The 13948-nt window shown below is 46.1% G+C and overlaps 1 protein-coding gene across 1 annotated transcript in view; it reads left to right on the plus strand.

Annotated features, from left to right (window-relative positions):
* The window catches only part of ANKDD1A (ankyrin repeat and death domain containing 1A), a gene marked incomplete in the record, with an annotated part of 34456 nt that extends 20700 nt beyond the window's left edge, over window positions 1-13756 (plus strand). Inside the window, 8 exon segments of the mRNA XM_034783987.1 lie at window positions 519-617; window positions 2277-2375; window positions 3647-3745; window positions 5117-5215; window positions 7772-7867; window positions 9974-10175; window positions 12542-12673; window positions 13151-13756. Coding sequence (XP_034639878.1) covers window positions 519-617; window positions 2277-2375; window positions 3647-3745; window positions 5117-5215; window positions 7772-7867; window positions 9974-10175; window positions 12542-12673; window positions 13151-13212 — 888 coding nt within the window.
* Window positions 13757-13948: the final 192 nt, after the last annotated feature.

Consider the following 13948-nt stretch of genomic DNA (forward strand, 5'->3'; position numbering starts at 1 on the left):
ACATTAAGATTGTGACCTTAATTAATCAAAGCTAGTAAATTACAGAGTTAGGCATGGAGTCCTTTTCAAACTCACTCTTTTGTGCCTCGGTAGAATTGCACTAGCTAGTATGTGTGGGTAAAATCACTTTGCTTGCAGACCCTGGGGCAGATGGGTTAAAGAACAGTGTATTAGATACGACGGATCAGAACATTCAGAGTGCCAAGCTGCACGCAAAACTCCCACTGCAGTCTGTATGGAGTGAGGCCTTCGCTCTATTGTTAGCGTGTGTGTGTTAATTTCCTTCCTTTTCCTAACTGTAGTCTGGAGTGAGAATGAATCCTTAGAACCATGATTTTAACATATCAGTGATTCGTAAGACGAGCTGCCAAAGAAGACCAAGTTAATGAATGGACTCTCCTACCCCACAGCTGTGGCTTGTCCTTCCCTATGAAACAGAGAGTGACACTTGCTTTATTAAAGGCTCTCATAGCCTAAACTAGCATGCCCATGTCAAGCTTGTTCTGCTGTGTTTCCAGGAAGGTCTGACTGCTCTGCACTTGGCTGCGGAGGGAGGCCACTACAACTGCGTGAAACTCCTCTTGGAAGCTGGTTGTGACGTTAATGCCCAAACCCAGGTGAGCAGGAACGGTCTGAAGATTATTCTGTCTCTGAGCACTTCACGTTTGTGCTACTTGTAGCAACTCCGTGGCTGGCACAGCCGCAGTGCACACGCAGTCAGCAGTGCACACACAGGGCTCATCTCCATTCACCTTCTGGAATGCGACTTCGGTTAATAAAGTATCAGTGCAGAGTGGAAAAGCCATTTGCCCAAAGGCTAGGCCTCAAACACTTGAATGTGAGCCGCTTTGCCCAGAAGGTCCCGGCGCAGGCAGTTGCCGTTATGGTATTTTGTCTACACGTACTCTGGAATTTGTAGTAAGATCTCACTTTCAGTCCCAGCTTTGGTGGGTCATTGGCTGCCTGTTATTCTGTCCCCAAACACAGACTGACTTGTTCGCTACAGTGGACGCCCTGCCTTCACAGGAATTCTCTTAGCCCTGGTCTACACTACGAGTTCAGGTTGAATTAGCAGCGTTAGATTGATTTAACCATGCACCCGCCAAACGACGAAGCCATTTTTATCGACTTGAAGGACTCTTAAAATCAATTTCTGTACTCCTCCCTGATGAGGGGATTAGCGCTGAAATCGACATCGCCGTGTCAAATTTGGGGCAGTGTGTGGTAATCTGCCTTCTCAAGGGACAGTGCAGCTGGGAACCAGCCAACAGATGGGCACTTCTTCAATGCCAGGCCAAAGGGAGCAAGCAAGCCATCTTTTTGTCATGTAAAGTCTGGCCCAGGGTGGGAGAATTGTTCACCACCAATTAAACTGAAGTTCCCTTCATGGGGATGGAATCTAAGGCCTGATCTACACTGGGGTGGGGGATCGACCTAAGATACGCAACTTCAGCTATGAGAATAGCATACCTGAAGTCGACGTATCTTAGTTCGACTTACCTCCCGTCCTCACGGCGCGGGATCAACGGCCGCCACTCCCTCGTCGACTCCGCTTCCGCCTTTCACCGCGGTGGAGTTCTGCAGTCGACGGCAGAGTGACCGGGGATCGATTTAGCGCATCTACACTAGACGCAATAAATCGATCCCCAATAGATCGATCACTACCCGCCGATCTGGTGGCTAGTGAAGACATACCCCAATAGTGCTGTAGCATCAGGCTGATTGAACAGGTATCGTCTTCCCTCTGAAAACACGCACTGTCTGAGAGAAGAGGACAGCCCATCAGGACAGAGAGATATGAGACTATTACAGGGAAAAAACAACACCCAGCGAAAGATCATTAGGGTTTTCTGAAGGATAAGGGGGCAATTGGGAGATGGCGAAACTCATCTGAATTTTGTATCTTAGAGAAGATTCCCTCTGAACGGGTCAGTCCTCCATGCCTTGTACCTCCCCAACTCCTGATTTCACTGCAGGGCATGAGCAATCGAGGCCATTCAACCAAATAGTTGCATTCCCATGTGAAAGTGGTTATGGCTTTGGTTGTGGAGCTAGCCAGTTGAAATCTATCATCCTAGTATTGTCGTGTCCTTAACTGTGTGCACTGATGTCCCCCCTTCTCCCCAGAGGAAGGAATGCAGGGAGAACTCTTGGGGTGGCCTCTAAAACAACTGGGATCACTGGGAAGCAGAATGAGCAGAGGCCCCACTGGAAATATGTCCTTTGGCTTGATAAAAGGTCCCGACTAATATCGGCCATGTTGCTGTCTTTCTCAGAAAGCGATGACCTGCCTTCATTATGCAGCTCTCCATGGCTATGAAGACATGGCCAGGGTCCTTATTGATGCAGGAATCTACATAGATGCAGTTAATCATGTAAGTCATATTAAATGGCTTGAATCATTGATGAACAGATAGCGCCGAATTCCACCTTTCTTTCGGCTTGGCAAAAAAATACAGGGCTCAATTCAACACTGCAAAAGTAAGTATTGCTGCGAGCCCGTATTGTGGCTAATCACAGCACTCCATTCAGCCAAGGCAAGATTTGTGTGGGGGAGAACATGTCCTCTGATCCTGGGCCCTGCCTGAGAATGCCCCTTGGCAGCTCAGTTATGGAGTGCTTACCATATGGAGGGTCCCTTCATGTGGGGGAGCTAGAATTGGGTAGAAAACTGCTCCCTCAGGCCACCCCGAGTCTGTGTGCACCTGTGCATAGACTATCGCCAGCCATTGTCAGGAGAGCTGGGTTCCAAGAAAGCAGAGTTCAGTTGCTGGTTGTGTTTCATATGACAACAGTAGCTGCAAGCTTGTTCCCAGGGACTTCAGCAGGAAGAAGGCTAAGCCTCGCCGTACATCATTCCCTTGTAGAACCTGGAACAATCCTGGCTGCGGTTTATGCGTTTAAGCCAAAGGCTGCGTGAATGGAAGTTAAGTCTCAGAAGTAGCCATTGTGTTCTGGCCAAGGTGCCCTTGCTGTTAGGAATTGGGACGTGGGCTGTCTGGCCTAGTGGGCAGAGCAGGCATCCAGGTCAGAAAATGGAAGTGGGGGTAAGAGCCAGAGTCAACTGCCAAGTCCCAGAGCTAGGGGGTTGAGCCAGAATCAGGACCAGTAATCAAAGGTAAGGATCGGAACTGGGGTCAGATACCAAATGCCAGAGCCAAGGGTTGAGCCAGAAGTCAGAGCCAGGGGGCAGAGCCAGGATTGGTAGCCAATGGTCAGGAGCAAGGTGAAAGGGCAGGAATTGGAGAGTGACAAGGATCAGACACGGAGCAGGAGCAAGGCGGGAGCTAGGAGTGAGGAGCAGGTCAGGAACAGGGCTGGATCAGGATTGCAGGAAGCAGGCAAGAGCAGGGGCCAACGTCTGCACAGCTGCTCAGATAGCCCACGTGGCTCACTTCCTGGCATAGGTAGCAGGTATGAGCCAAACAGGCAGCTGCAGGCCTTGGGGGCTCTGATTGACTTTCCAGGTTTAACAAGATGGTGCTTTGCCCATCTCCCTTAGTGCTGACAAATGAGTGTCAGCAAGCCATGGCCCCACGGCCCCAGGATGTAGACCTGCATCCTTGGATCCTTACATTGTGTGTTGAGCTAGACACCCCAATGCCTTTTCCCCCTCATATGCAAGTAATGCACCTTCTTCCCACAGCAAAACGCATCAGCTGTGCACATTGCAGTGCTGCAGAACTTCCCAGCCATCGTTAAACTCCTCATCGACACGGAGTGCAACCTGGACATCCCGGATAACGTAAGGCTGGGAACCCTTCCATCTGTGAGCCGTGAACCACATTAACCGAGGTTTTAAATCAGCCAGTTCTGAGCAGGGGTGGGGGAAAGAACAACGCTTTTAAATGTGGAAAACGTGGACGTTCAGCTCCTGAAACATGAAAATGGCTGAATTGTTCACATTTTCCAAGCAAACGCAGGGCCCGACCCTGCAAGTGCTCTCTGTGCGTGGAATTCCTGTTGAGTTCTTTGGGTGATGGCTACACAAAGTTTACCGATTCAGCACCTCACCTCTGAGCTGTACACAAAGAGAGAGAATTTCAGCACAGAAGGATATTTTGAGACAGTTAAGAATGACTGAAAATGGGGGGTAAGGATGGATTTGGTTGGCTCTCAGTCAAAATTGTGGTCTCACTAATGACGAGTCTGTAACACAAAAAGAGCTGTATAACCTAGCATTTGATTTTAGTTATTATTCATTCTACTCTTGCAGTTATCTCAATGCACGCTTGCTTGCTTCATGCCTGCGTCAAATTGCCACATTATTTTGTTTGGTTTCTTTTAAATTTCCTGGGATTTTCCAGAAGTCCTTGAGTATGAAAGAAAAAAATCACAACAGTGGTATCCATATTGACGTGTGTCCTTACGTGCCGTAGAATGTAATGACTATTGGCTCTGGCTCCAGTTGGCCAAGGTGTTTTGTTGCTGCTGTGGTCATTGCCTATGGACGGCACTTAGAGCAGATTCTCCATTTCCTGGGCATCTCTGCTTGATTCACAGGGTTTAAAAAATTTCCTTCCCATAGTCCCAAAGGTGCTTTGTATAATACAACAAGTTCATCCATCTTTAGGCTGAAATATGTACCGTCGAGGACTTCCTAGTGCTGGTACCAGACCAGGCCATTGTTATTTCTGAATGGCTCTAGCAGTTCACTGTGGGCCCATTCAGTTGATGGGAGAGTTACATTGACATTGAATGGGCATGAGGGAGAATAGAACGTGCTCCTCTGTACACACTTAGCATTGTCTCGCAGTAGAATCATAGAATATTAGGGTTGGAAGAGACCTCAGGAGGTCATCTAGTCCAACCCCCTGCTCAAAGCAGAACCAACCCCAACTAAATCATCCCAGCCAGGGCTTTCTCAAGCTTGGCCTTAAAACCTCTAAGGATGGAGATTCCACCACCTCCCTAGGTAACCCATTCCAGTGCTTCACCACCCTCCTAGTGAAATAGTGTTTCCTAATATCCAACCTAGACCATCCCCACTGCAACTTGAGACCATTGCTTCTTGTTCTGTCATGTATTGTTATAAATGGCCATATTTCTTCCAATCATTCCTGGCCAGCATTTCCTCCCAGGTATTTCAACTTGCTTCTGCTTTCTTTTTCCACAGAGGCAGCAGACACCACTCCATATCGCTGCAGAACACGGGAGACAAGACATAGCTGAGATGATTCTCATAGCAGGAGTTAACTTGAAGTTAATTGATAAGGTAAACATCCTTAGGGATGGGATAGATGCGTGGAGATTTGGAGGAAAGACATGTTTTGTTTGATCTCAGCCCATGAGTAAAACTGACAGTGTTATTAACATACAAACATTTTCAAGAAATAAACAGTTAAAATAATGCTTTTTTATTGCGGGGGGGGGGGGAGGTGTTCAATTTTGAAGGGGATGTGAATGATTCTTAGAAAAGTACAGGGTAGTTCTCTCTTTGCTATGCAAAGTTCTCAGATCCGACTCCTGCTACTGTAGGGTGACCAGATGTCTCGTTTTGAAAGGGACAGTCCCATTTTTTGGTACTTTTTCTTATATAGGCGCCTATATATACCCCCCACCCCCTGTCCCGCTTTTTCACAGTTGCTATCTGGTGACCCTATGCTATTGCCATATATTTTCACTTATACTAACCGAACAGTGTTATTCTGTAGCGATCATAAATAACAAATTATAGGGATTATAGTGCAAAGAAACATTTTAATGGGTAAAAAAATAAAAGATCCAGTGTGTGTAGATCTGAAATACCCAGCAGTCAGTGCTCTGCTTGCTGGGGAGAAAAAAGAAACCCCAGAACTCCAATTAACCAAAAGAATTTTAAGAGCACCTGGCAAATTCTGTTCTTTGTTCTGAGAGTGTAGCTGGGCATATTTGCATTTGTGGGGGAAAAACTCAAGCGCATTCAGCCACAGGTTAGTATCAGAGCTACAATTTGCTATGAAGTTAAACCGCTGCACGTTTTATAAACCAAAACTAAATCCAGTGACTTAGCCTTAGGTACTGAACCAAAATAAATGTTTGTTGTTGCCACCATCGGGCAGCTCTTAGCAGTAGAGCAGCGGCTCTCAACCTTTCCAGACGACTGTCCCCCTTTCAGGAGTCTGATTTGTCTTGTGTCCCCCCAAACTTAAAAACTACTGGCTTCCAAAATCAGACATCAAAATACAAAAGTGTCACCGCTCACTATTACTGAAACATTGCTGACGTTCTCATTTTTACCATATAATTATAAAATAAATCAATTGGAATATAAATAGTGTACTTGCATTTCAGCGTATTGTAGATAGAGCAGTGTAAACAAGTCCTTGTCTGTATGAAATTTGAATTTGTACTGACTTCGCTAGTGCTTTTTATGTAGCCTGTTGTAAAACTAGGCAAATATCTAGATGAGTTGATGTACCCCCTGGATGACCTCTGCGTCCCCCCAGGGGTACACGTGCTCCTGGGTGAGAACCACTGAACAAGAGGAAGACACTTCACAGAGAAAACGTGCTTGCTAAATTGAAGATTTTTTATCCCCAGTACAAAGTGAGAACTCTTCATTACCAAAAAGCCAATCCCAACACAGAATTCTTCTCCTGGTATGCTGCATTTATTTCTGATAACAGATAGATAGATAAGATAGACAGATGATATGTATTCCAGTCCCATTCCTCTCTATCTATGCACAGTTCATACAATACACTGCTCATACATTAATAGTCAAACTGACCTGTGTCGTTTTCTAGGAGATGGTTTCTGTTCATACACGTACTGCAGAAATTTGTGGGATTACACGGATCAATTCAGATCCATACACCTCGGTGAATCTGTTGGACAAAGGGCCGTAGTTCGTCTCAGACTTAACATGTAGTACTGAGTTGTGCCCTCGGAGACACGGGTGCAAGCGTTCGGTACTCCGTGAATGTGCTTTGAAGCCCCTGTTCTCTAAGTGGTGAGATCAGAGACATTTAGAGCCAAGTTGTGGTTGCTCCTGCCTGATGCAGTGGGGAGAGGGCACGCAGAGAGGGCATGGTTGCTGTCATAGAGAGGCATAGGGAATCTGGTTCTGGGCGGGGCACAAGGCAATTAGCAAAGCTACCACAGCTCCCAGAGCAGAAGAGACGGCGAGCAGTGAGTGGCATTCAGCATCTAAAGGGACAGATGACCGGCTGGGTTGGGAGAGTGGCTAGAACCTGCCCCATGCATTTAGTGCTCAGTGGTGCAGCATGTGCCATTTTGAGACTCCCTCTAGCACCCCCTGCAGGCACTAGGCTTGCAATGCACCCAAATCCACCTTGCCTATATCAATGATTGCTGATCCCCTTAATGTGGCTTCTGTAAACCCTGCTCCTGTAACAACAGGTAAAAATAATTATGCTTTAATCTCTTAAAGAGCTGGGAATAAAGTAATGGCGGATCACATTTGTCTATCACCAGTAGTAATTTTGGTGTTTCAGCTCCCACATATGATGGACGATCCAATCACTGCAGATGGATGAAATGGAAGGATGGTCCAATGGTTAAGGTGCTGGGCTAGGACCTGGGTTCAAGTCCCAGCTCCACCCCAGACTTCTGTATCCTCTTAGACGTCACTTTCGTCTTTCTGGGCCTCAGTTTCCCATCTGTAAACTGGGGATAATAGCATAATCCCTACCACAAAAGTACATTAAAGACTGGGAGGTGCTCAAAGACTATGATGACGGGGGGAGGGCTCAGATTAGTCTCGAAAATAGAGAAATGGCGAATATACATTTTGGACACCATTTTTTTTTTTCCTTTTTAATTTCAGCAAGGAAAAACATCCCTGGATGTAGCTGCCCGGGGTAACCATATCAACTTGGCGGACATGATTATCAAAGCAGATCGGTTTTACAAATGGGAGAAGGTAGGCAACATACACTGAGCCGAGTATCCTTAAAAACATCCTTTATACAAGACAGTTCTCTGTGCTTATCGGGATGAGGGGAAGAGAAATGCAGATGATCCCACGGCAAAGAGCGCTCTGTTTTCATCGTCCACTTAAAAAAACAACAACAAAGCAGCCCACAACTGTACCACAGACTTCGCTTATTAATATAGGAGTCCCTGCTGTTAAATATCCTGGCTGCACTGGGAGGAAGGGAGGCCGGATTTTCACAGATATTTAGTTACCTAAAGATCAGTGGGAGTTTATAAAGCACTTAAGCAGGTTATGCGTCTAGCCCCCATTGAAAGTCAAAGGGAGTTAGACACTGTCACAACTCCAGTCAAGCGCCCCCTCTTGGCCACTCACCAGACTGCTGTGAGGGGATCCCACCAGTGAATCCCGCCGATGTTTTAAGCCTCTGGAGTCTGAATAGATCCCAGGCGCTGTTCCTATCTTGGGGTCCCTAGGCACGGTCTCGGGATCATCTATTCAGCAGCCCCTCCTAAGAGCAGAGACCTCACAGTCCAACTGCTTAGTCTCTGGAACCAATGCTGACCCCCAAGATATGCTCATAGCGTAACACCTTCTCCCAAAACTCCTGCTGCGTGAGCATTCTGGCTCTAATTTACTGCTCGCAGGGACATGTGCTAGGTGTAGCAGATAACGTACAGACACTCTGCACAGGATCCTAACACGTTATTGCTCTTTCTTTAATAGCACGAGGCACACATAGTTCTAAAAAAAATAAATCCTACCAGGAATGTCCTGGAGTCTCCAGGAATTAAAGATGAATCTTCAGTTAAAGATTGTCATGTGATGAAACCTCCAAAACTACATCCAACCCAAATCGGCCTTCTTGCCTCAGTTTCCCCACCACTCCAAAGTCTTCTGGGAGATGGGGTCATCCAGTGTCTTCCCGTTGCAGCGTATGGCTTGGGTTCAGAAACACAGAGCCTTCTCCTGCACCTCACTTCTCCCTTGGCCAGTCCGTCACCTTCCTTCTACCTGCCCAAAACTTCCTGTTTCTCTCTCTCTCTCTCTGAGTCTCCCCTCCACCCCCATGAGTTATAACTGCCTGCTTTGTCAGCCCTGTCTCCAAGCTGGAGAATTTCAGCTCTCTCCACTCCCCTGCTTCCTTCAGACCCGAGGAGGAAGTATCTTTTCCCAACTCAAACAAACCCATTGGCTCAAGGTGCTTCACTCTGAGTAGACCATAGCTGAGTTCTAATGGCCCAGCAGTGTCCCTGGTCTGGGAGGTAGGCTTATCAGCATGGTAGATACACACCAACATAGGGGCATTCCTGATACCGCAGCTTTCGTAGCAACACGGTATTATCAGCCAGAGTTCTTCAGTTGTAAATAGGTTCCCCAGATCACCATCCCAAGCACCTAACCTGTTTAGGCCTTCTTGGAAATCCCAGCAGGAGTTCTTGGAGGATAGTCTTGCAGTGAAGGCCTAGAGCCAGGCTATCGGATTCTATTCCAGGCCCTTAGACAGGCTGCCTGTGTGGCCTTGGGCAGTCATTTACCCTCTCCATTTCCTCATACTACTTGCCTACATCGCAGGTGGTTGAGAGCTTTCTCTCATGTTACTGAAGCATGTTATTCAAGAGCGTCAGACAGAAGGCTCTGTAGAAATGCAAATTGTTACCTACATGGGCTTCTGTAGCCAGGATGCCATTAACAAGATGTATTTAATTGGGCCAGGATGAAAAGGACAGTTAGTAAAACAGAAATGTGCTATGTCAGAATGAACTTAAACTGCCCCAGTGGCAAGGCTGGGGGATATTACAGACCGGCCATTACAAACAAAAGCACGGTAGGTCTATTACTGGAAGAACCCATGGGCGTTCCTAGGGATTATGCTACTGCTGCTGCTAACAATCCAGTGTTAGTTTCCTGTTGTCATCAGAACGTCAGCAAGTGGAACCCGATAGCCTATAATCGGGGAATGCGAACAGAGGACATAGCTCATTGTTCAGGGATTCATTGTTCAGGGTTGTGATGTTTTGGGGGGGGTGTTTTTTCTCTCAGCCTAAAAGAAATGTGAAGCCTCGCACTGAAACTCTTATTTTAACATCGTAGGACAATCTCAGCAGTGACTCCGACTCCTGGGTGGCAAAACACTTAACCTTTAAACAAGATCACAGGCTGGAAACGCAGCACATTCGCTCAGTGATGTGGAGATTAGCTACTAAATACCTCAAACCCAACGAATGGAAGAAGCTTGCACACTACTGGAAATTCACTGATGCACATATCAGAGCCATTGAGCAGCAGTGGGCAGGTATAAATCAGATGACGTCTCATTTATGCCAAGCATTTCCATCCTTTTCCTTTAATCTATATATTGCTAGTAGATAATTCTCCAGCAGTGGCACTGGGCCACATGCTAAGGAAGCCACCTGGTTCAGATGGAGCAGCCACAAGATTGCGTTTGAAATGCTTTATAAAATAAATAGGAAAAATGTGTCCTCACCTGAAACTGGCTAGTAGGAAAATCCACAGCTCCTAAACAAGGGGTCTGTTGCCTCTCCCTGGCTGCTATAGAGAAACCCCAAGCCTAGGAGGTCTTGTCCCTAAAGGGAAACTTGATTGCTGTAACTGACAAAGCGAGACAGGTCTGAACACCTTCCTACTGAGTGGGCATTTTCAGGCAAGCGGATAAACGTTCCTTATTCTTCTGCACAGGGAGACCACGGACTTTAACCAGTGAGATTTTATTACCAGTGCCCTGGTCTTATGGGGAGCCAACTTCCACCAAAGACCCTGGCCCCACTGGGCCGGTTTGCCCTTCGCTTGTCCCTCTGGCAATTAGGAGCAAATCTAGAGAAGAGCATTTGGAGAGCCACCAAAGAGAAACTCAGGACCATACACCTGCCCTCCTGGGGAACGGGCAGTGCTTTCCCCTTTTGGCTCAGCACACAGAGCACCATGGGGGCAGTTAGAAGGGTACATCAGGACAGCCTGCATTCTGAGCTTGGAAAGATCCCTGTTTGCAAATCACAGCTCGAAGTGGAAGCATGGAAGAGCCCAAAGAGTCATAAGTTTGCATGAAACATCCTCTGCCAAATTCAGTCATTTACTTGCAGGTGGCTTTCAGAAAACTTCCAGTTCAAGGACCTGGGTTGCCATAACTAAGTTACATGAAGCCCCCCCCACCACCACCACCTTTTTTTTGGGCAGCCTATTCCATTAAATCTTTGATATTACTTTGGATGTGGTACCAAGGCTTTTAAGAGGCCAGATTTCTTGTTGAAGTCAACCTATTTTGACCTAATCCTTTCAGCTAAGCATGATTTCATTCACTTTCCCCTGATGTCTATGCCTTGTTCCCTACTCCTGTTTTGTCAGGGAGCTGCAGTTGTGGATTAAGACAGAGGTGCTTTGAAATTCACACTATGAAGGTGACGGGAATGTCACTGCTGAGATATTTTCAGACGAGATGTAAGCATGTCCCATCAAAATAGACATAAATTTGTCCCAACAGTAAGAGCATTTGAAGGGCTTAGTAACCCTTAGTTACCCTTAATAACCCTTAATGTGCCTAGATAGCTCATTAGGCCAATAGATTGGAGTAGAGACCATTATCTTTCCTGCAACTTTGTGTTCTCTCTTAGGTCTGGTCTATACTACCCGCCTGAATCGGCAGGTAGAAATCGACCTCTCGGGGATCGATTTATCGCGTCCCGTCGGGACCCGACAATCGATCCCCAAATCGGCGCTCTAACTCCACCAGCGGAGGTGGTAGTAAGCGCCGCCGACAAAAAGCGGCAGAAGTCGATTTTGCCGCCGTCCTCACAACGGGGTAAGTCGGCTGCAATATGTCGAATTCAGCTACGCTATTCACGTAGCTGAATTTGCGTATCTTAAATCGACTCCCCGCTGTAGTGTAGATGTACCCTGAGAAACCTTCTAAATACCAGTGCAGCTTTTGAGCTCTGTCCTTCCAAGAGGGCAGGGAATACCGCCAGGGAAGCAGTTAGGAAGATGTTTGTCCTCCTGTAGAGCCAGACATAGAACAGTGCAGAAAGGGGGAGATGGGGCTCTGTTTTTAAGGACCTGAGAAAGTTATTCAGCAAAACAGCAGAACATGAAATACTTACACCTACAAAATGCAAACTGAATCAAAGCTACTGTAGCACCAACCCATTCTGTCCCTGCCAAAAGCAGAACCAGTGTGCTACTTGCGGGAGGGATAGCTCAGTGGTTTGAGCATTGGCCTGCTAAACCCAGGGTTGTGAGTTCAATCCTTGAGGGGGCCACTTACGGATATGGGGCAAAATCAGTACTTGGTCCTGCTAGTGAAGGCAGGGGGCTGGACTCAATGACCTTTCAGGGTCCCTTCCAGCTCTAGGAGATGTAATATATGGAGATATCCTACCTGCTGTGAGTGCAGGCAGCTGTGAGTCCAAATGGTTTAAGAAGTTGGAGTTGCTGTTTAAAGAGCAGGTTTAATTTCCAGATCAGATTGCTTCAATAAAAAAAAAGTATGGCTGGGTAGCAAATAGGGCCAAATTTACCCTCACATCCATTTGCTCAATTCCCACCACAGTTGAAGGGAGTTCCAGGTGTATCAAGTCAGAATCTGATGCAGTCTACGGACACCATACAGATTGAAATAGAGTTTCATCCATGTATCATTCTTACCAGGTACTAAAAGCTACAGGGAGCATGGCCACAGAATGTTGCTTATTTGGCTTCATGGTGTGATCATGGCAGGAGAAAATCCAATCAAAGGACTATACGAAGGCCTGGTGGGGATTTGTAGAAGAGACTTAGCAGGTAACAATCCATCACTTTCCTCTTAATACAAACTTAGCACCATTTGAATTAACCTTTTAATACTTTATTTAATTTCTGTAGCTGTTGCATAATGTAAGTACAGCCAGTCCTTTTTCTAAATACAGAGTCTTAAACTATTAGCCTCCAACTCCTCTAGTACCTAGGAGGTTGTCTTTTCCCCTTGTTTTATGGAGTACACATATTTCCATATATTGCTGGGCCATTTCTCCTGCCGCTTTGTACCTCCCATTCATCAGAATCCTTTACTAGAGCAAAAATACCCACAGCCAGGCATGTAGAGCCTCCTTTGTTAAGTAACTAGGATTAAAAAACCAGACTGAGTAGACACCCCTCAGAGTAAAACAAAAATCAGTGCCGATGTCAAGCTGCCACTCAGCACAAAGGTTCAAGTGATATTTTTCATTCCGCTTCCCCTAATGGGTGAGAGGAAACACACCTATGATGTTTGTTTTACAGAAAGCATTAGGAAAAAGGCAAATGAAGAATCCACTTCTGCAAGGAAGTGTACAGCAATGTAACAACGAAGGGGAAATGACTGTACAATGCTGCCTCTGCTGACTTTTTCCTAGAACTACAGCGATTGAACCTGAAGCATTGAACTATTCACCAAAAAGTGGCCATAAAACTTAAGGGCTTCTTGTCATGACAAGTGGCACTTCTGCTGCTTCCACTTGAGATCAGGTAAACTACTAGACATCAGCACATGCTAATAATTGTAAAACATCTTTATCCAAGTGTGGGGTTTATTTGCTGTTTCATAGATGCTGGTGAGTATAATACAAGCTAAGTGAAAAGTCTCATTTGTGAAACTGTGACTACGTTTCAATCAGGACTCTGATATTTTCTTACTGTAATTTGTTTACATCTCGTTTTTTGTATGTATAATTTTTTTTTAATTGTCTTATAAGTTACAGAGGGGAGAACCTTTCTATTTAACATGTAGTCAGATGTGTTCTTTACCCAAACATCTTCGGTTTTTGTCCATGGCACCTGTGGTTTATTGTGGGAGGAATGCTCAATTGTTTAGCTGCTGGTGTCGTTACATTTGGGGGGGGGGGGGGGGGGGGGAGGGGTGTTACCTGGACTGTATTAAAGAAGGGATCAGATTTTGGATCCCAAAGCCTCGTCAGTTTCCCATTAGCTGGCATTTCAAAGGCTACAAATTCCATAGTCCTGTGCAACTGAATGGTTGTTATTTGCGCTTTCCAAGGTTAAAGTCATACTATAGATTTGAGCCATCTTCACACAAATACA

This window comes from Trachemys scripta, chromosome 10 (assembly GCF_013100865.1).
Source record: "Trachemys scripta elegans isolate TJP31775 chromosome 10, CAS_Tse_1.0, whole genome shotgun sequence".
NCBI lineage: Eukaryota > Metazoa > Chordata > Testudines > Emydidae > Trachemys > Trachemys scripta.